At 46.9% G+C, this 19723-nt stretch overlaps 1 protein-coding gene across 1 annotated transcript in view; it reads right to left on the minus strand.

Moving 5' to 3' along the window:
• Window positions 1-7506: 7506 nt before the first annotated feature.
• Window positions 7507-19723, minus strand: part of srgap3 (SLIT-ROBO Rho GTPase activating protein 3) — a 52033-nt gene continuing 39816 nt past the window's right edge. Inside the window, exons 11-22 of the mRNA XM_056606316.1 lie at window positions 19122-19149; window positions 17874-17976; window positions 16614-16674; window positions 15777-15854; window positions 15411-15545; window positions 13972-14077; window positions 12706-12933; window positions 11840-11913; window positions 10308-10488; window positions 9316-9468; window positions 8432-8747; window positions 7507-7971 (exon numbers count right to left, since the gene is read on the minus strand). Coding sequence (XP_056462291.1) covers window positions 7507-7971; window positions 8432-8747; window positions 9316-9468; window positions 10308-10488; window positions 11840-11913; window positions 12706-12933; window positions 13972-14077; window positions 15411-15545; window positions 15777-15854; window positions 16614-16674; window positions 17874-17976; window positions 19122-19149 — 1928 coding nt within the window. The remainder of the gene's footprint in view (window positions 7972-8431; window positions 8748-9315; window positions 9469-10307; window positions 10489-11839; window positions 11914-12705; window positions 12934-13971; window positions 14078-15410; window positions 15546-15776; window positions 15855-16613; window positions 16675-17873; window positions 17977-19121; window positions 19150-19723) is intronic.

Below are 19723 nucleotides of genomic sequence, written 5' to 3' on the forward strand. Positions count from 1 at the left end.
CGGATCCCTTCCCCACCACTATAATCCTTTTATACTGCTCAGAGCCTTCAAGCTTGTCACCAGCATTATCAGCCTGAATCCTTTCTAATGGGCGGGCTTTCTTGAGTTAGTAAAAGCAACACAGCCCCGCAGTCAACCCTAGTTCTGTTAAACGCTTTGCTTATTGGTCTTTGCCACATTCTGAACTCCTTGTCTCGCTGTGTGCTCTTCTTCCTTGCCGTGCAATACTGACAAACTAAAGAGCCGTGCTCCACGTCCTGGGAGGTTTGTTTTGTATGCAGCATAAAGCCTACAGGAACCGTGGAGAATATGGCTGCGTCCAGTGGTGTAGTCTATTTTATTGTAGTGGGTATACTGTGATGATTCCCTCCCAGCCTCGGACACAACCCGTCCGACCGGTACGTGTACGTGTGTGGCGCTTATGGGGTGTCGCACCACACTCACCAACGCAGGGGTCTACAACCCGCTGATTTAAGAGTATAACGATTATCAACAATCATGGAAAGAACCAGTTTTAATAACAGTATGAACAAATAGAACACAAAAATGACAAGTTGTCCTTTGTATATCTATAGTAGCAATAGCACATGCTAAACAAGGACAAAATCTACTCAAAATAATTTAATGAACTGTTTACATCCATGGCTAACCAGTGCATGAGAAGGAGATGACAGGAGACTAATGTTTCACTCTTTCAATTGCTCTAATTTGAGCTCTTACTGTTGTTATCTAACATACCATACAGTAATTGAATTGTGTAAAAGTGTGAAATTACTGCACCTTAAAAATGACCATGAATTAGCTATACTCTCATTTGCATAGTGATTAACATTATGAATTTCAATTGTGTATACCAACTGTATGTTGGCTGACATTTACCTATAACTTTTTTTCCCTCCACTCTAACCAAGGATGCCTGTTTTTAAATTCCCTAGCCTGACACCCAGTCTGAAAGGCTGGCCAGGGGTTCTCATCTAAAAGTAACAAGGAGATATAAAGTGGGATTAAAACATTGTCTTCTGTTGACTACTTATTATGTGGTTTACACATTAATACGGGAGGAATGGACACACACACACACGCACACACACGCACGCCCACGCACGCACACACACGCACACACACGCGAGAAGGAGGGGCTTGGCCCGCCAATTAACGTGCAGAGATGCAGGGGCAGCTTCGCGCTTCGTAACAGAGACAAGGCAGAGCGCGAGCGTGCAGCGGGAATTTTATGAATGGTGAATGTAGGAGATAACTTCCCCTGCTTAAAGTATTTTTTTGCAGTTATACCCAACCGATATTAACGAAAAATAAACACAGAAGTGAAAGATCTGTCACAAGACGATTGATACGTATCCGTGCACATTTTTAAGTGGGTATACGCAAATCCTGGTGCGCAGGGCCGGCGATCGGCATAGGCGAGCTAGGCGACCGCCTAGGGCGACAAATGCGTTGGGGGCGCCCTCTGGTGGCGCCCTTAATTAAAAAATATATCAATTAAAATATACGACGCGAACGGAGAAGCGAGGGGGCGCGGGAGCAATTGTCAGGGCGGCCCGAAACCGTCAGCGTAGCACCCCCCCCCCCGCAAGACCTGTCCAGGGCGCAAGTTGATTTCGAGTCGCCTAGGGCTCCGAAACGGCCAGCGCCGGCCCTGCTGGTGCGTTCCTAGTGGGTATACGGCGTATACCTGCGTATCACGTAGACTACACCACTGGCTGCGTCAGATTATATGAAGTGATCTGTAACCCGTGCGAGTGTGACAGTCTCGCCGGGTCGGCTGCCATGCATTGCCTCTGCAGCGTCAATCAAGAGGGACTGGCGATGATATGATTTGCAAGGTCAGCTCCAAAGGAAACGTGCCCTACATGTATAATATACAATGTATAAAAGTGAGGTGATGTGTGCGTGTGTGTGTGTGTGTGTGTGTGTGTGTGTGTGTGTGTGTGTGTGTGTGTGTGTGTGTGTGTGTGTGTGTGTGTGTGTGTGTGTGTGTGTCTGCGTGTGTGTGTGTGTGTGTGTGTGTGTGTGTGTGTGTGTGTGTGTGTGTGTGTGTGTGTGTGTGTGTGTGTGTGTGTGTGTGTTTTTGTGTGTGGGGGAGGGGGGTTAATGGGGAGTACAATTGCTTACATACAATGCATTAATATAATTAATTTTCAGCATTGGTGATTCATGGGTCAAGGCTGAAGACATGCTATTTTGAAGGGAATAATTAGCAAATACCTGTAACTTATAACAGTTGGCTTACGATTTGTACACCAACTGTGAAGAACGCTAAGGACTATGGAGTGCTGTGGTGTGATGGTGTTTGTCAAACACTTTCCAGATTGGAGCTGTCATAACATCTGTTGCACATTGGCAGAAGAATGCCTTTTCAAAAAAAATAAACATAATAGTCCCCCTGAAGCCTACATTAACAATGTGTTAACAACAGTTTGTTTACGATTGTTTGTCTTTGGGGACGTCATTAAGAGAGACCGCCTTTGAATTATACCATAATAACCCAAAGTGTTTAGTTCCCACTTCCTTCTACGATTCTCTGAAATGAGCTTTGTGGTTGTCGAGCCAAAAGTTTTTTATCTTTAATTTACTTTATGCTCCCTTAAGTATCAGTGGAATGTTTCTTTGGATCATATCTGTGGAGCACCAGCTATGAAAGTTCCTATAATGAATGTGTTTCCGAGAAATGGAGGACACGTTTAATCCAGAGATCACACTGCTATTCCATTGTTCAATTCATTAAATAGGCTTCCCTGAGGAAATGTCTTGACTTTCTATGCCTGTCTGTGTTATCTTCAGAGGACATTGTTTTCAGTAGTCACAGATTGACTGCTATGCCCCTTACACACACACACACACACACACACACACACACACACACACACACACCCACACACACACACACACACACACACACACACACACACACACACACACACACACACACACACATACACACACACAAACACCCGCACACACACACACACACACACACACACACACACACACACACACACACACACGCACACAAATAGTGACAAGGCCATAACTAACCATAACTAACTAATTATTCAATTAAATGTATTACATCATCAAGCATCATCCATCCATTCTTTCATCCATCCATCCATACACACACACGCACGCACGCACACACGCACGCACGCACGCACGCACGCACACACACACACACACACACACACACACACACACACACACACACACACACACACACACACACACACACACACACACACACACACACACAAGCCGAAGGGCAGGAGCTTATCACAGCTGCCAATAGGCATACGTTATGAAGTCATTGTGAATAGAAATTAGCTTTCAGCGGGGTTATCCTGTTGCCTCATTATAACAGTTGGAAACCCTGCCACACTTCAAGCAAACTGTAAGCCTGTTAAGTATTCATTGTAATGGAAATTAAAATACAATATTGGTGCAAAAAATGAAGGTGCAGTAGTGATTTGATTCAGTAATGACTTTGTTAAAAACAACAACAACATAAAATTGACAGGTCGTAGTGTTACCTGGAGTGGGGGTCGCGGTGGGGGCGCGGATCACATATTCTCTTAAATGTTAAATGTATGCCTAGGATTTTTGAGCAAATTCGTTAAATTGGGTTTCTGTCGTCTATGTGCTGCAGGAGCTCCACCATGTGGCTACAATATGAACTACAGTCTGCAAGGCTCTCCATAAAAGGTTTCCAGGGCTACGTGGTCATTATTTATATTGGGTAAATAATGTCTTCATTATCTTGTGTGTTTTGGAACTGACGTTGTGCCAGCTGTGGTATGTTATATGAATGCCCATGCCCATTTGTATATACGTATTGTAAATACATTCATAATCTTGATGCAATGTTCAATAACATAATAACAATAATAATCAAATGTAGGCCTAAATTGTTTTGCTGATTTCACAATTACATTTAGTTCAAACTCGACAAACATTTATGAATGAATGACACGGGTTGGGTCATAGAGCAACAATGGTTTATTTGGACACAGGTTCTCAACATCCAGACTGGTATGATGTACATCACAGGATTTCAACCCACCAGACCCCCCCATGAACAGACAGAATCACTGGACAAATGCTTAAAGAGAGAGAGAGTGAGAGAGTGAGAGAGAGACAGAGAGAATTTAACAATATGACAATGCACACAGCACACACTCTTGTCATAGTGGCAGACCAACAGCATTATCCATGTCAGCATAGATTCCAGAAACAAACAATGAAGAGCTAGTCATCTGAACATCACAATAGCAAAAGAGTGGACACTGCGCCCGGTGTCCTATACAAAACCGTGCAATAAAGAGGTTCATCATTTCATAATCATCAGTCGTGATCTTACCATACTAGCCAGCATAACTGGGACACCTCATGTGGGGGCAGGAGGGAGCTAAATCATAAGAGTTCACAGATGAAACACAGTACAGGCATATCACAAGTAAGAGACCCCTCCTCTTTCAACTATTCTGAGATTTGACTGAACTGAATCAGTGTGGAGTGTACAGTAGTCTTCATCGTGGTTACCTTTTTGCCATTCAACAGCATAGCAGTCACTCATAATCCTTCCTTGTACAGCAATTAGGGGTATGACATTTCCAATGCATTCCTGATACGTGTGTGTGTGTGTGTGTGTGTGTGTGTGTGTGTGTGTGTGTGTGTGTGTGTGTGTGTGTGTGTGTGTGTGTGTGTGTGTGTGTGTGTTAATTTATTTTTAGTCGAAGAGCACAGAAAAGGAAAAATGAAAGAATTTAAGTTTTACCAAACGGGACAACTGTTTTAAGACAAACATCTTGCAGTTACAATTTTATTTAAAAAGTACAATAAAAAAACGATGATGTGCACATAAGGCACTTTAAAATGGTTTACTCCTCTTGTACAAAGGGTTTATAAATTAACAAAAAATGCAAAAACGTCCAAAACAAAGAAATCTATGATCATATAGGTGATAAACTGGAACAATTATTGCAAAATTGTCAATGTGATATTCACAGTCGCAACATCACACTTTTTGTTTGATTGCATCAGTTTATCAATATGAGTATCATAAGATGAATGTCATAATGCCCAGAGATAGATAGAAGCAATACCACTAGCAGCCAGCAGAGGGTATGAGTGCACTGTTTTATGGCTATGTTAGGCGTTGGCCACCGTTACCTACTCTGTCCCTAAGAAATCCAGAACATGATGGATATTCTGTCTATGGCATATAAAAAATAAATCCAGATGCAAGCAAAGCATTCCAGTTTTGAACCAGGAAAAGCAGCTTAGAGGACTAACTATAAAATTGGAATCAGTGTTTAATATTCATGCTAAAGTCCAGGCTTATTTGAGTTCAGCAGTTGTTCAACTTTTACATGAGGTTTAAATGTTTTTCTTTTTTCGTTGGGTCACTTGTGATCTTGACACAGGGCTTTGTTGTTTCCTCAAAAAGGAAAGTATAAGTATTTGTGCATTTGACCAAACCACCACCAAGGCACCACGCACAGCTATTGTTTAACTCGTCAGACAATACACCGCAAAAACATGCACGTTCTTTGGGATGCTAAATACAGAGTTTCTGGACGATCGCAGAGATACAGAAGAGTACAGATATTTGAAATATAAGTCATATTATTCCCCTACATGAAAGGGAGTGAGTTACTACTAGAGTGTGTCTATATCAACCAATACAGACGAGTACAGTCAGTCGCATCAAGCCTAGTATGCGCATAGTAAAGAGAACAACATTACGAGGGGACTTCACAGGCTACACGTTGGATTTCCGATCTTTTTTCTAATGAATCATTTGAGATTATTTGAGTTCTTAATAGATTTTTAAAAGATCCTTTATTGCATTTTATGTGAAATGTGGGCATGTCTTTCACAATTATTTTGATAAGGATTAATTAGCAATGGACGTTATGTTGGAACACTGTTGAGCATCATCCGTGTGTCTACAGCTAAACAACGTGGATAATGCAAAGTAGAAACAGTCGATGGACTTCTACGTTTCAGCATTAGGGAATGATAAAGATCCTATTGTGTGGTTTGAAGTTCGCCACATTTACAACAATCCCCTTGATGTAAATCCCTGCTAAGCATTGACCTCTACAAGATTACAACACATTATTTACAAATACATGTGCTTTTTTTTTTTTTTTTCTCTCTCTGACAGATTTCCTCAGCAAATACTTCATAGTATGAGTTTAGTTTTCTAACACATTTCCTAAAAGACCAAGTCAAGAAACATAAAAGTGGGGGACGATGACTTTCTTAATTTTTTCAACTCATCCTCACCCAGACGACTTAAAATGCACAGTAATCATCGCTGCCACCCTGTGTGAAACTCTCCATCTATGGCAGTAGTGACAACAACCTAAAAGGGGACCGATGTCGCCCCAATTAGGTTGCCAAATTTATACCAGTAGCCTATCTGATGACAGGCCCCCCCCGGCATGTGCATAATTAGCACGATCAAATATTCCCAACTGTGTTAAACGCTATCGTCATCGTGGACTGAGTCATGCGGTGTGTGTGAACTGGCTTAAGAGTATCTAGCTGAAAGACCACTGTCCATTCAGCAAGCCCCCATTATACCTGCAAAGGTTTTGGGCGGCTTGCGTTGAAGCAAGGCAGGGGTATAAACAATTCACTAATCTAAAAGAGAGGGAAGGCATCGACGAAGAAATACGGTTCGAACGGATGTGAATACATGTTGGAGAGAGTTTAGACAACTTCAGTTCATCACGACTAATGCTAACTTTGCCCACTGGAAGGAGCAATGTTAAAGGAATCCTTCACCATGATATTCTAACGGTCCCCTTACGGGTGTTCCCAAAAAACAAAAATCATACAATGTTCTCTTATAAGTCCCCTAAACATCCAATACTTTATAATACAAACAGAACACAACTTCAAGTATCTTTTTATTTTATGTACAGCCTAATGGTGGCCCTCTGCCGCTTATATCTGAATCTCCGAGACGAGATCCTTAACACCTACAGCAGTGACTGAAACATCACCAATATAAACCATAGAACACTAATGCCAAAACTGTACACACGTAGTGCCTTCAATGTCTCTCTGAAAAGAGAACATGGCCACAAACTTTAGTTTCCTTTTTTCTTATCCTATATTGGTGAGGTAAAACTTAAAAAGCGCTTCGCTTCCGTGGTTTACGTTTGATTCAGTCGCTGTCAATCCTTGCCAGAACTCTTTCATCACCATGGAAACACAGGCTCCCTCAAGGACCTTTGTGAATTCATTAATCAAGTAGCACACGTGCGCACACACGCGCACGTAAGAGCACACGCGCGCACGCACGAGCACACACACACGCACTCTCAAACAAAACAGGGAGGCAATCCTCAACCGGCCTGCTTTTTTCTTCTTTTTTTTACCATCGAAACCCATTTCCGCATGCGACTCCTCCACCACCCCTCCTCCACCCCTCCTCCAGCCCTCCTCCTCACACACCCCGACCCCACCCCCCCCCCGTTACATGGTGCCTGACTTATCCCCGGCCTCGTGCACACCCGCAGCGGCGGCGGCAGCGGCGGCGGCCGGGCTGGGGAACAGCATCTTCTCGGTGGGGGTGACGGCGGGGCTGCCCAACCCCGACGACCCCGAGCTGCTGGAGCGGTGCGTGGTGGGCGGGGGCCGGGCGGGCCGGGCGGGCGGCGGGCGCAGCTGGGCGCCGGCCAGCCGGGCGGAGAAGGAGGAGGGCTTGAAGGTGGACATCATCTCGGAGGTGGAGCTGCTGCTGCGCCGCATGGCGGCGTCCGGGTCGCGGATCACCATGGTGTGCAGCGGGCTGCCGGGCTCTGAGCCGGGCCCCGGGGCCGGGCCCTTGGCGGGCTCCAGCAGCGTGTCCAGCACCACGTCGGGGGCCTGCTTGGCGGCGTTCTGGCGCTCCAGCTCCCGCAGCTCGTGCAGCGCTGTGTTCATGGTCTTCTCGATGTCCTGGGGGAGGGGGGGGGGGGGGGGTGTCACATACAAAGTCAGACACTTGACCTGGTTACTCACTATTAACAGAATGCTGATACTAGTTTTTTAACTATTCCAGCGGTTGCAATTGATATGGTGTTACCTCAGCTTAAGACAAAACAGACAGAGAGAGATGAGAGACGGACAGACAGACAGACAGACAGACAGACAGACAGACAGACAGACAGACAGACAGACAGACAGACAGACAGACAGACAGACAGACAGACAGACAAGACAGACAAGACAAAACAGACAGACAGAGAGACAAGAGGCGGACAGACAGAGAGACAAGAGACGGACAGACAGACAAGACAAAACAGACAGACGGTAAGACCAACCGAAAGACAGACACCACAACCTATACACCACAAGACAGCCAGCCAGCCAGCCAGCCAGGCAGCCAGCCAGCCAGCCAGCCAGCGGAGCCAGGTACCTCGGCCAGGGCGTCCGTCTCCAGGCCCTTGTGGTCCCCCAGGCTGCTGTGGCGGGTGTTCCCCGGGACGGGCCTCAGCGGGTGTCCCTCGGGGTAGGCCTTCCTCTCGGGGTGGTTGATGCTGCCCGCGCTGCCGAAGGTGCCCAGGCGCCTCTTCTCGGGGCTGTCGACGCGCCCCTTGTGGAGGGCCACCTTGTGGGGGCTGCTGGGGCAGGCGGCGGCCCTGGGCGGGGTGTCGGCCCCCCGGGTGGGGCTCTGGGTGTCCGGGCCGCCCCGCTGCCTCGGGAGGGCGGCGCTGTCGGAGCGTAACCTCACCCTGCGGGGGACAGGTCACGCCGGGTCAACAACAACAACAACAACAACAACAACAACAACAACAACAACAACAGCCACAACAACAGACTGGTGCAACGTCTAAGGGACCGTGTCCACATCGCCGTCTTTCCACAATGAAAATATAAATAAATAATTCCGCTGCATTTCCGTTGTTTGTATTCATACTTTCCGCGCCCGCGTGTCTCCGCGTCGGTACGTCGTGGAGCGCAGTAAATATGCCCGGGTTTTTATTATAAATCCCTGAGTGAAAAACGGCGGCATAATGCAGAGACAAACATTACGGTTTTGTTACAGTCACTCCCTCGTTGATATGAAACAACCTGCTCTTTCCTCACACAAAACCACATGCAATCACATATAATCACATTTAAGAGTGACGCGGTGTCATGGTCAAAGCAACAGTGACGTCCAGAGATTATTAACCTGAATCACCCGGCCGTACGTTGAATCAGAAACACTAACAGATATGATCGGCCTTGCTTTGCTTTTGGTTTTTAGTTTAAGTGGACCCGGTGCGCTGAGCTTTAAGTAACAGTAGTATACCATACCTCCCCATCATCCCTCCAAAGTTGTATTCGGGGGACTGCTCACAGGGGGAGTGGGCGCCGTTCTTGGAGGAGCTCTTGTCGTCGGCCAGCAGGGGTCCGCTGCTGGCCTCGCTGTCCGCCTTCTGGCTCAGGTTGTCGGAGAAGGCGTCGTCCCTGAGAGGACGCAGACAAACAAACCCAACAGTATCAGACCCACACCGCCACTGATGCATCCAATTAGGGTGCATTCCTTTAAAACTAATAAACAAAATAATTAATATATATATGTATAAATAATGCACTGTTGTACTGGGTAATTGGAACACACTATTATGCTGGTAAAATCTGAATTTATGGATGGACAGTTATTAGCAACATAACTGTTTTTCAATTTTAATGAGCATCCATGCAGACACAAAAACAGCGTCTGCATAAAAAACCTAAAGCAAAAGTAGCACTCAAGGTTTTACGACGTACTCGACAAATTAGCTGTCAAAACACAAATAATCCTCTCACAATGCTATTTACTCGAACTGAAGGTAGAAAATGAGACTAACGGGAGGAATAATGTTTTCTTTCCGTACGAATGACACCAAATTCCAAATCCAATTCCAAATCCAAAAACCTGTTATCAAACAACTCTTTTCCAAACTCCAGATCGGTTAACTGGTTACACAAAGTATCTTCCAACCAACACGACTCAATGGTACATTGCTCAAAAGAATCCTGAAAACATTATCAATCTCCTCCCAAAAAGTCCCAATTCTCCCACGAATCAGAGGATCCAAAGGCTACCTTCCAACCAGACGACAAACCCGGCTGATTCTAGCTCAGATAATCATCCTTTAGTCTCGTGCCCTAGTTTGGACCACCGCTCGGACAGCGAGGCTAGACCGGTCAAGACCGGTCGTGTATTGCTGTGTGCTGCCGAAGGCTGCTTTTAAAGTCCCCGACTTTAAAAGCAGCCTTGTGGGTTGGAAGGTTGAGGAGCCAGGGGTTGCTCAGTAACTCACATGTCCTGCACCACGATGTACTGGTGAGGTATCAGGCCGTCCACGCCGTTGTGCCGGCCCTCCCACCAGTCCTGGGAGGCCCGGTGGTACAGCAGGAGGGACGCGCCCTTCTTGAAGGACAGCTCGCGGGGACTGCGGCCCACGTAGTCGAACTTGGCGATGGCCTCGATCTGCTCGATCTCTGCAGAAGCGTTGGATGAACACGAAGGATGAGACACACACATGAAGTACGGCTGAGGCGCTGTATAGCTAATGAAATAGTAGTTTGGTTCAGCCAATCATGGAAGAGCGATCAAATCCCTTAAATGCCCCCCAAAGTCCTACGTGAGATTCTATTAAACAGAGCTTTATGCAGAGGGGCGGCTGAGGGAACGACAGATGATGTAGTCAGAAATTAAATCAAAGGTTTATTAGTCAGCCATTAGACAGGAATTTATTTATTCCCTGATACAGCCATTTTTAAACATCAGAAATACAACGACGCTGAAGTTGGCATCCGATTCGCAGCATCCGATTCGGATTGAAAACCACTTAGAATCTTCAAATCGGTCCTGATTGAAAACCACTACACCTAGACTCTTCAAATTTGGACTACATTATCACAGTGAGGCTATACATTATGTAAAACATAGTTTCAGATTTGTGAAACCTTTACCCTATTTGTGAAAATGCAATACAGGCTTATTTGAATGCTATTTAGGGGTCCAGACCGCATTGCATTTTCACAAATAGGTTAAAGGTTTCACAAATCTGAAACTATGTTTTACATAATGTATAGCCTCACTGTGATAATTTAGTTCAGATTTGAAGAGTCTAGGTTTAGTGGTTTTTAATCAGGATGAGTTCTAATGCGGTCTGGACCCCTAAAAAGCATTAAAATGTGCCTTTATTGCATTTTCACAAATAGGGTAAAGGTTTCACGAATCTGAAACTATGTTTTACATAATGTATAGCCTCACTGTGATAATTTAGTCTAGATTTGAAGAGTCTAGGTGTAGTGGTTTTCAATCAGGACCGATTTAAAGTGGACCAGCTGCTGAATCGTATGCTGCGAATCGGATGCCAACTTCAGCGTCGTAGAAAACGACGTACCTTTGACACACTCTTCAAAACGTTCTCCCGTCAAATGTTATAATTTATCCACTAGGCCGATTACAGAAACTCAACGAGAAACTATCGTTAAAAATAACAGAAAAAAACCCTGTGATTTGGATTGAAAGGTGTTTATAGTAACACCACCTTGTTAAGATGAACATTAACAAGTCCAAGGGCTTCACAGTTCCAAGCCTGGGACAGGTGTGATTCTGCTGGCTCACCAGCAGGGGTCAGACAGGGTTAACCACATTATGATTTAATGGATGGACTGAACATGCTCTCAGCATGAGTGTGTCTCTGAACTAAAACAAAGCCTTGTGGGTTTCATTTAGAGATGCACTTCAAACAGCCAAGAACAGAGAGCATTGCCAAAAGAGTAACACTCATAACATTTCCCGTCGCTACAGGATTAGATGACGGCTAAAGAGAGATCAGACCTTCGTCGCTGGTGGGCGGTTCCGTTCCGTTGTCGGCCTCGTCGATGGTGCCCGGCTCACTGTGAGGGCTGTCACTGCAGGGGGAGAACCCAGGCGATGTGGGTTAGGACCACACGTGTCAAAAGAAAACGTCTCTCGATGCAGAATGTATTTGGTTTCAATTTAAATATTTGGTCAGATCAGGCCGCCCTCTGATGTGGATGTATCGACCAGATAAAACAAGAAAGGAATACAGTGATGAATCAAGTTTTTATAGTTGATGTGTTTATGTATTACATCATGCCCCCCCCCCCCCCCCCCCTGGTGATCCACAGCATGGCTGTTATTTACCCTGGAGTCACTCAGGTTATGTCTCCATGTCTTATCAAAGAAGAGTTTGTTCAAAAGGCCTGCAGTAGCCCAGGCCCTTTAGATGCAGTGATTCCTTTAAATCGCAAATGCTGAAGACTGTTTAAAAAATAAACGATAATCTCAGCCCTCATGTCCGAGCCGTTATAGATTTACAGTATCCGTGTAACCGCATATCAAACGTAAAACCAGGGTGTTTAGAAAATGTATTTAGTTGAATCGATTCATTATATTTTAAATGATATTCCTAAAATGAACCACATCCGAGGTCAAAACAACTGCAACAATAAAACTATTATTATAAAAGTTAAAAACAGGGCACTATTTGTCCTTCAGCCAATGAGGGCAAGGGGGGCAGTGTAGCCACTCCCCCCTTGTGCACGTCCCTTCCTATAACCCAGTAGTCCGTCTAGAAACTGCCTCATATATATTTCAGCAGCAGACATTAGTGTGTCAAAAAGAACTGCCATGATACTCACGCCATCGGGGCTCAAGTAGAGGTGCTCGTCTCCACTCACCAGTACTCCTCCCCCCCGCTCATGCACTTCTCGTAGACCGGCCCCTCCAGCTCCCGGTGGCTCGGGAAGATGACCTCGGTGTGGACGATGATGGTCTTGATGACCTCGTTGACCTGCGCCTGGCAGAGCACGGGGTCCTGGCCGTCGGGGATGGGCATCAGGGTGGGCCCGAAGCAGATGGCGATGTTGTAGGGGTCCATCATGTTCTCGTCGCTGTACTGGGACAGACTAGGGGGGAGGGGGGGGGCGGGGCAGTGTGGGCTCAATGACGGGGACTTTAAACAACCACAGCTTCTAAATACTCTTTTAGGTGTTTTGATTGGTAGCCTTTGTCGTCCAATCAGCTCGACCGCATCCAATGGCGATGTACGGTCTGATATTTTCGATAGAAGTAGACACTTCTTTCGAAAGCGACGTCTTATCGCATCGTAGCCATCGACGTCGTGCTGATACACTTTAGTTTCCCTCACGTGTGATCGTGCTTGAGTATTATGCTCCAGCTTCCGCTCCTCTCGATGCACGGAGCAGCCGTCTTGAACCCCGAAGGTCGGCGTTGTAAGATTATCCGACTTTCGGAGTCGGAAATCCGACTACAGCGGAGTGTTCCAGCTGGAATCTCAGCCGAGGAACTTAATAGTTCCGACCTCCAGGTTCAAACGGAATCGCCCCCCTTACAGCCAAACTAAAGCGAGGAACAGAGAAGGCCCCACTGGGTGTCTACGAGTCTGTGAGTCGACGCGAGCTGCTCATACGCCCGAGCACAGCCACAGACGGGTAATCGGAAGGAGGAGGAGTTATGGACGGGCCTGCGTGTCAACAAGGTGAGGTAACGCAGTTAAAGCCACAGCTGGAAGACATCCAACATGAAGCGGCATTAGAGCAGCACCAGCTCAAACTTAAGACGTGGATTCACGGCCCCCGCTTTCTGCAGGGGAACCCAGTAAAGTCAGAAGGAATAGGCTCTCGTTAAAAGGGGGACAGGTATACTACTACTACAGACAAATGACTTCCCCGGCCTCCCCCGTGAATTACTTTTAAAAGCACTTGGGACGTATCTAGTAACACACAGACCCAGATCTACTTTTAGTTGTGTCGGTTTAATTTGAATGGGGCTATTTTGGAGTGGTCGTATTTTGTTGTTAAACAGAGATTGAAGCACGCGGTGTGCTCAAATGTATACAGGAGCTCTTCTGTGTCGTGCCAGGTAACGCATATCAGTTTTTTTTTTTTCATGTGTACTTCTGAACAGATGAAGAGCAGACTCACTGGTTGAGGAACGAGAACAGGTATCTCATGACGATGATGATGGTGCGAGGGAGCGTGACGACAATCTGCTGGATGTGGTGCGCTCGCTCCGTGCCAGACTCCAGCTCTGGAACACAACAATAACACAGACCCAGACTCAGTACTGCGCCAAGCAACCGCCTCTGTTACTACGGGAACATGCTGCAGCATGGGAGCCACTCACACCTTTACACTCTGTCAAAGTTTCTCGTGCAATTGTTCGATATCTTGTGACGCATGCAGTTGGATTTCCACACAGTCTGTGAGTGAGTTTAATAACATGGTATTATAACAACTTGCATCTAGATGGAGAGCATCGATATAAATAATTTGCTAGCAAGATTAATACTTTAGTTTTAAATGTGCTGAGAGATGGCCGAGAAAGTGCCAATCATACAATGATTCCTTAATGAAGTATGTCGTTTAATTATCAAAACTGTCAGTTACTAGCATTTTTTGCTTCCTACAGTTTCTTTACCCAACGGAACTCATTATTTTTCAAGGAAACACCGAATATTTTGGTAGCCAATTGAGTTATAATACGCTGGCAATCGCGTACCATTAAACAGAGCAGCTGGGTTTGACTTCAACTCCAGATTGCAGATTAAAAGTGACAGATTTTTCTTTTTCTGGGTGTAGTATCAAGTGAGATTGTCAACAAGCCACAGTCAACCATGAGCCAGAAATACCCTTGAAATAATGATTGTGTGGTTGAAAGGCTGACGGAGGCGTCAATCAACTGAATCTACAACAGAGAAGCTAAATAACGGAGGATGGTTAAAAAGAGTTATCTGACACTTTAATAGACGGCCACCTCTCACCAGTGGGAGCCATTTAGATGAGAGAGAGAGAGAGAGAGAGAGAGAGAGAGAGAGAGAGAGAGAGAGAGAGAGAGAGAGAGAGAGAGAGAGAGAGAGAGATGACTAATGCAACAATACATCATCAGAGAGATGATGATACTAATGCTAATGACTGACTATATTACCATTACGAATGGTGAAAGGCATAATTCGTAAATATTCTAGAAAGTAACATCTTTTGAAGTACGCATTCAAATCTTCTTATACTTTAAGAAGAGAGAGAGAGAGAGAGAGAGAGAGAGAGAGAGAGAGAGAGAGAGAGAGAGAGAGAGAGAGAGAGAGAGAGAGAGAGAGAGAGAGAAATGGTTTATGTGGTGTGCTGACTGCACACACAATGTTCTGATGTGGCACACACTTTCCTCTTGCAGTTAGGTTCTAGTTAAGTAACCGCCATGGGTTGTGGTGGTGATGAAGATTGTTTCCATGCGCTGCTGTTTCACAGAGGATCAAAGGTGAAGCCCTTCCTGTACGGTGAACTGCAACCTTGCTGCCTCAGTGTAGAATTTGTTTCTGTGATTGGCTGGTTTCTATCGGGTACGCCCGGTGGCCACAAGGACTTACTGATGGTGGAGATGAGGTCCAGGAAGCGTTCCTTGGGAAAGATGGGGTTCTCAAGACCCCTGAAGTACAGCTTGAGGACCCCCGCCACCGAGTTGATGTCATGGTCGTTCTGGTCGTCCACCAATGGATCTTCCCCTGAAGAGAGCAACAGAGAAGAGGTTCCCTCCGTTGTGAATTATGCAGAGACCCCAGAACACAGATCAAACATGAACACAACACTGGGCTACCGAGAAGATCAAGGGAACATGAGGGGATTTGCATTCAGGGTTTTTGAGGGTTAGGGTTAGTTATGCCGGGACACAATGGAACAAAATGTACATTGAGCCGTCTGTAGAGAGCAACCGACAGGGGCAAGCGATGACTCACCTCTCTCAAATGAGTTCTTAATGTCGTTGACCTCCACCTGTGACCCGGGCACCCGGAATATACCCTGCTGCTGCAGCCCTGAAAGCACAACAACACAAGAGACAACCAATCAGAATCCAGACGATAGAATCCAGACGCCCCCCGTTATTATGACAGGCACACCTCAGTGAAGGTGAGAGAGAGAGAGAGAGAGAGAGAGAGAGAGAGAGAGAGAGAGAGAGAGAGAGAGAGAGAGAGAGAGAGAGAGAGAGAGAGAGAGAGAGAGAGAGAGAGAGACAGAGAGAGAGAGAGAGAGAGAGAGAGAGAGAGGGCAGGAAATGTAATCTAGTTATGAAGGCAGATGCTTTTTTTTTTTTTTTCCTGTTCCAGGAGAGGGGGGCCCCGGCCAAACTGAGGGGCCGGGGCATATGGCTTCGGTTATATCGCTCCTAATCAGTTTTCTGGAGTTTCATTAGGTCCAGATTCAGGGGCCCGGGAGCTGCGGGTTGAGAGCGCTGAACTACACGCAGATGTTTCAGCCAGACGGAGAGGAGCTATGGTGGGGGTGGGGGGGATTCACGGTGCACTGTCTAAACTTAGACAGTGCTCGAACAGGACTCTACAAAGGTTCCAGTGTGCACCGGGCCTGTTGTATCATGGGTGACCAGGCTGGCTAGGAGCTCTGAGGAACACCCCGGTAGAAGGCAGGTCGTGTCTCACTCTGAGCCCGAGGCCGTCTACGGAAATAGGATCACCTTGTCACTCTTTTTTGGGGGGCTGAGCGGAGTTCGCTCAGGGATTCGCTGCTCCATTTCTTTCTACGTTGAAGATCATGAATGATATTTCAGGAGGACTCACCGTAGAGATTGATGTATCGTACACAGCTCTCGACAACCACCGGAATAGGTTGCCCTGAATCCTAAAACGGGGTAATCGACAACAAAGCAAACGCTCACATATTGATCTGAAAATGACAATGCAATACAAATCGATCGGCTGTTTATTTTTACGGTTTATAAGCCATCAAACTCATGTCAAGACGGGGGAGTACATTGATCCAAAGTGACTTACAGTCAAAAACAGATACACTCAATTAAGAGAAGATAAGACGCTAAGACAAGAGTATAACTAGTGTAGCGTATTAGAACAGCTGTTAAAAGCAATCAGGGTAAGGCATTATCCCCGCAATGAATACGGGGGCTTCTTTCTCTGTTAGGGAGCCAATCGGGAGCAGTACCGGTTCCCTCCCCCAAGCAGAAGTACCTGAATGCGGGCACGGGCATTCCTTCTTCCTCTGGGGACAGGAAGCGGCAGAAGCAAAAGAGAAGCAGAAGGAGAGCAGAGGGAGGGAGGGAGGGAGGGAGGGAGGGAGGGAGGGAGGGAGGAGGACAGCAGAGAGTTATCTGGAAGCGGGGAGTAGCTCAGATGACAGAGCCCTCCGGAGTGTTAGCGGAGAGACTTAAGCGCGAAGACTGTCAGCGACGGGACGCCGCCAGAGAGGACCGTGAGCACAGAGTCCTCTGAGCACGTGGGGCTGTAGGCAGAGCGGAGGGGGGGGGGGAGCCAGGGCCCAGTCCCTGACTGCTCTCTTAGGGTGGCAGGAAAACACTTAAAAGCATGTAGTGTAGAGAACACAGGGGGGGAGAGAGACGGAAAGAGAGAGAGAGAGAGAGAGAGAGGAGAGAGAGAGAGAGAGAGAGAGAGAGAGAGAGAGAGAGAGAGAGAGAGAGAGAGAGAGAGAGAGATAGCGAGCAAGAGAGAGAGAAACATAGGGAGCAAGAGAGCGAGAGACAGCGAGTAAGAGCAAGCGAGAAAGAGAAAGAGTGAGCAAGATAGGGATAGAGAGAGCGAGCGAGAGAGAGAGAGAGAGAGAGCGACACAGCTGGCAGCCACTGCTTGTGTGCGTCGACCGAGCCGGGGGTAGTAAGGACGCAGAGAGGGATTAGATGTTATATATACCGTCACCAACGGGGGGAGTCGGTAGAAGGGGGGGGGGGAGTAAAGAGCAAGAGAGAGGATGCCTTTTCCTCCGGCACTGCAGCAGGAAGGGAAGGGGGGGGTGCTCAGTTGTGCCACACCACAGTGACAGGAGGGGGGTGTGGCCGGGTGGCAGGGTACCTGGATGAAGCTCTCCATGTTGCCGTTAAACAGCGTGTGCTTACACATCGAGTGAGGCCGAGGCTTCCGCATTTTCTGTGGTTTAGGGGGGAGGGTGGGGGGCCTGAGGGGAGGAGGGGAGTGGTAAAAAAAAATTAAAAACACACACACCACCGCACTCTGTGGAACGGGGAGCAACACTCGGAGGTCCGTGTCCGTGTAAAAAATATAGGAAATGTAGAAACCTGTTTTGGTTAGGAAGGAGGATTGAACGTTTTTTTTTGCAGTTTCAGGAAATAGTAGATAATTGGACATCTTTTTTTTTTCTTTTTTTTTATGAAAACAATTCCATGTTGGGATAACGGAGTGCGCGTGTGGGTTATTCAAACGTGCATAAACTGCCCTCTCGGTGACCCCCGGCGTGCTTACTGGGTCTGGTCCATGGTCCCCGACGGCTGGGGTGCGCTTGGTTTATTTTAAACACAAGGCGGAGTTAACGACCCGCTCATGCCCGTTACTGAAATGCAATTTGCGGCGTTCATAAAAAACAATCCATAGCTGGTAGCTATCGTTTGATGTGTAGCGCGAGTTAGAGCGGCCCGCTAATTGGAAGCGCTACTACAAATGGGTCGTCGCTAGCAACCGACGCGCTCCGTAAGACGTGGCTGCGCGGTGACCGAGATAAAGGCAATTATTTGGCCTCTGTAGTATTTATTATCTGGAGGGACGTTTTTTCTTTCTTCTGTCTTTGTCCATTCACTGTGCGATGGACTAGACACACAATGAACGAGAACACAGAAACACACACGGATGCGCGCACAAAAACAAACACACACATGTCATACACACACATTTATAGATAGAGTACTTACACACACGCACACACGTACCCACCTACTGAAACTAATGACCTTCATTAAGGATAATAGAGATGCAGATGAAATCACTCTTGACATCCCTGACCGACGTTAATTACTTCTGGAAGGTATTTCCATAATTGTGAGACGAACACAATGAGATAATTTGTCACTTGTGTAACGATACTGGTCCCGGAAAATGTTCGTTATCTTGTATTTGCACAAAAGGATGGTAAATATATAACATTTTGACTGAATGCTTATTTATGTGGGACAAAGGCACCCGGGACCCAATATGCATATCTCATGAAAAGTGGATTTCCTAGGCCTGCTTTTATAGGCTGAATTGATTGAGTGGTTCTCGGTGGCTGAGGGGTCATAAAACGCTTTGATGCACACGTGGATATCCTACCTCGTGGTCCCGCACTCAGCCCGCTCTCCTGTGGCAGAAACAGAAAAAAAAAACAGAAACGTCAAACCATCTCCCGCCTTTTCCCGCCGGGCACATTTTCACACAACTTCAGAGTTCTGCACTAAAACTCAGTGTCCAGCGGTGTGACTGAAAGGCTTCCACCAAAGACAGCATGGGTCTTCTGGGAACCGGGTTAGGAAGTAGCACTGAAAGTATTCTGGGGGCCAAATCCTATTCAGCTCCTGCCCTAGAAACCTCAGGGGGCCTGTGGGGCCCCCGCTCCCAGGGAACAGAGAGGGGGGGCGGGGGGGGGCGGGGGGGGGGGGAGGGATGGAGACGGAGTGCTGGCGGGGGGAGATGGAGGTGCTGGTTGGTGCTGGAGGGGGCTGGATGTGTGTGTGTGTGTGTGTGTGTGTGTGTGTGTGTGTGTGTGTGTGTGTGTGTGTGTGTGTGTGTGTGTGTGTGTGTGTGTGTGTGTGTGTGTGTGTGTGTGTGTGTTGGGGGTCATCCAAGACTGGTGACACTGAGCGATGTCTGCTCCGGCTCATTGAGCCTTTTGTCCTGGCGCGAACAAAACACACATGTGCACCAACACACACACA

The sequence above is a fragment of the Gadus chalcogrammus genome, chromosome 13 (assembly GCF_026213295.1).
Source record: "Gadus chalcogrammus isolate NIFS_2021 chromosome 13, NIFS_Gcha_1.0, whole genome shotgun sequence".
Taxonomy (NCBI): domain Eukaryota; kingdom Metazoa; phylum Chordata; class Actinopteri; order Gadiformes; family Gadidae; genus Gadus; species Gadus chalcogrammus.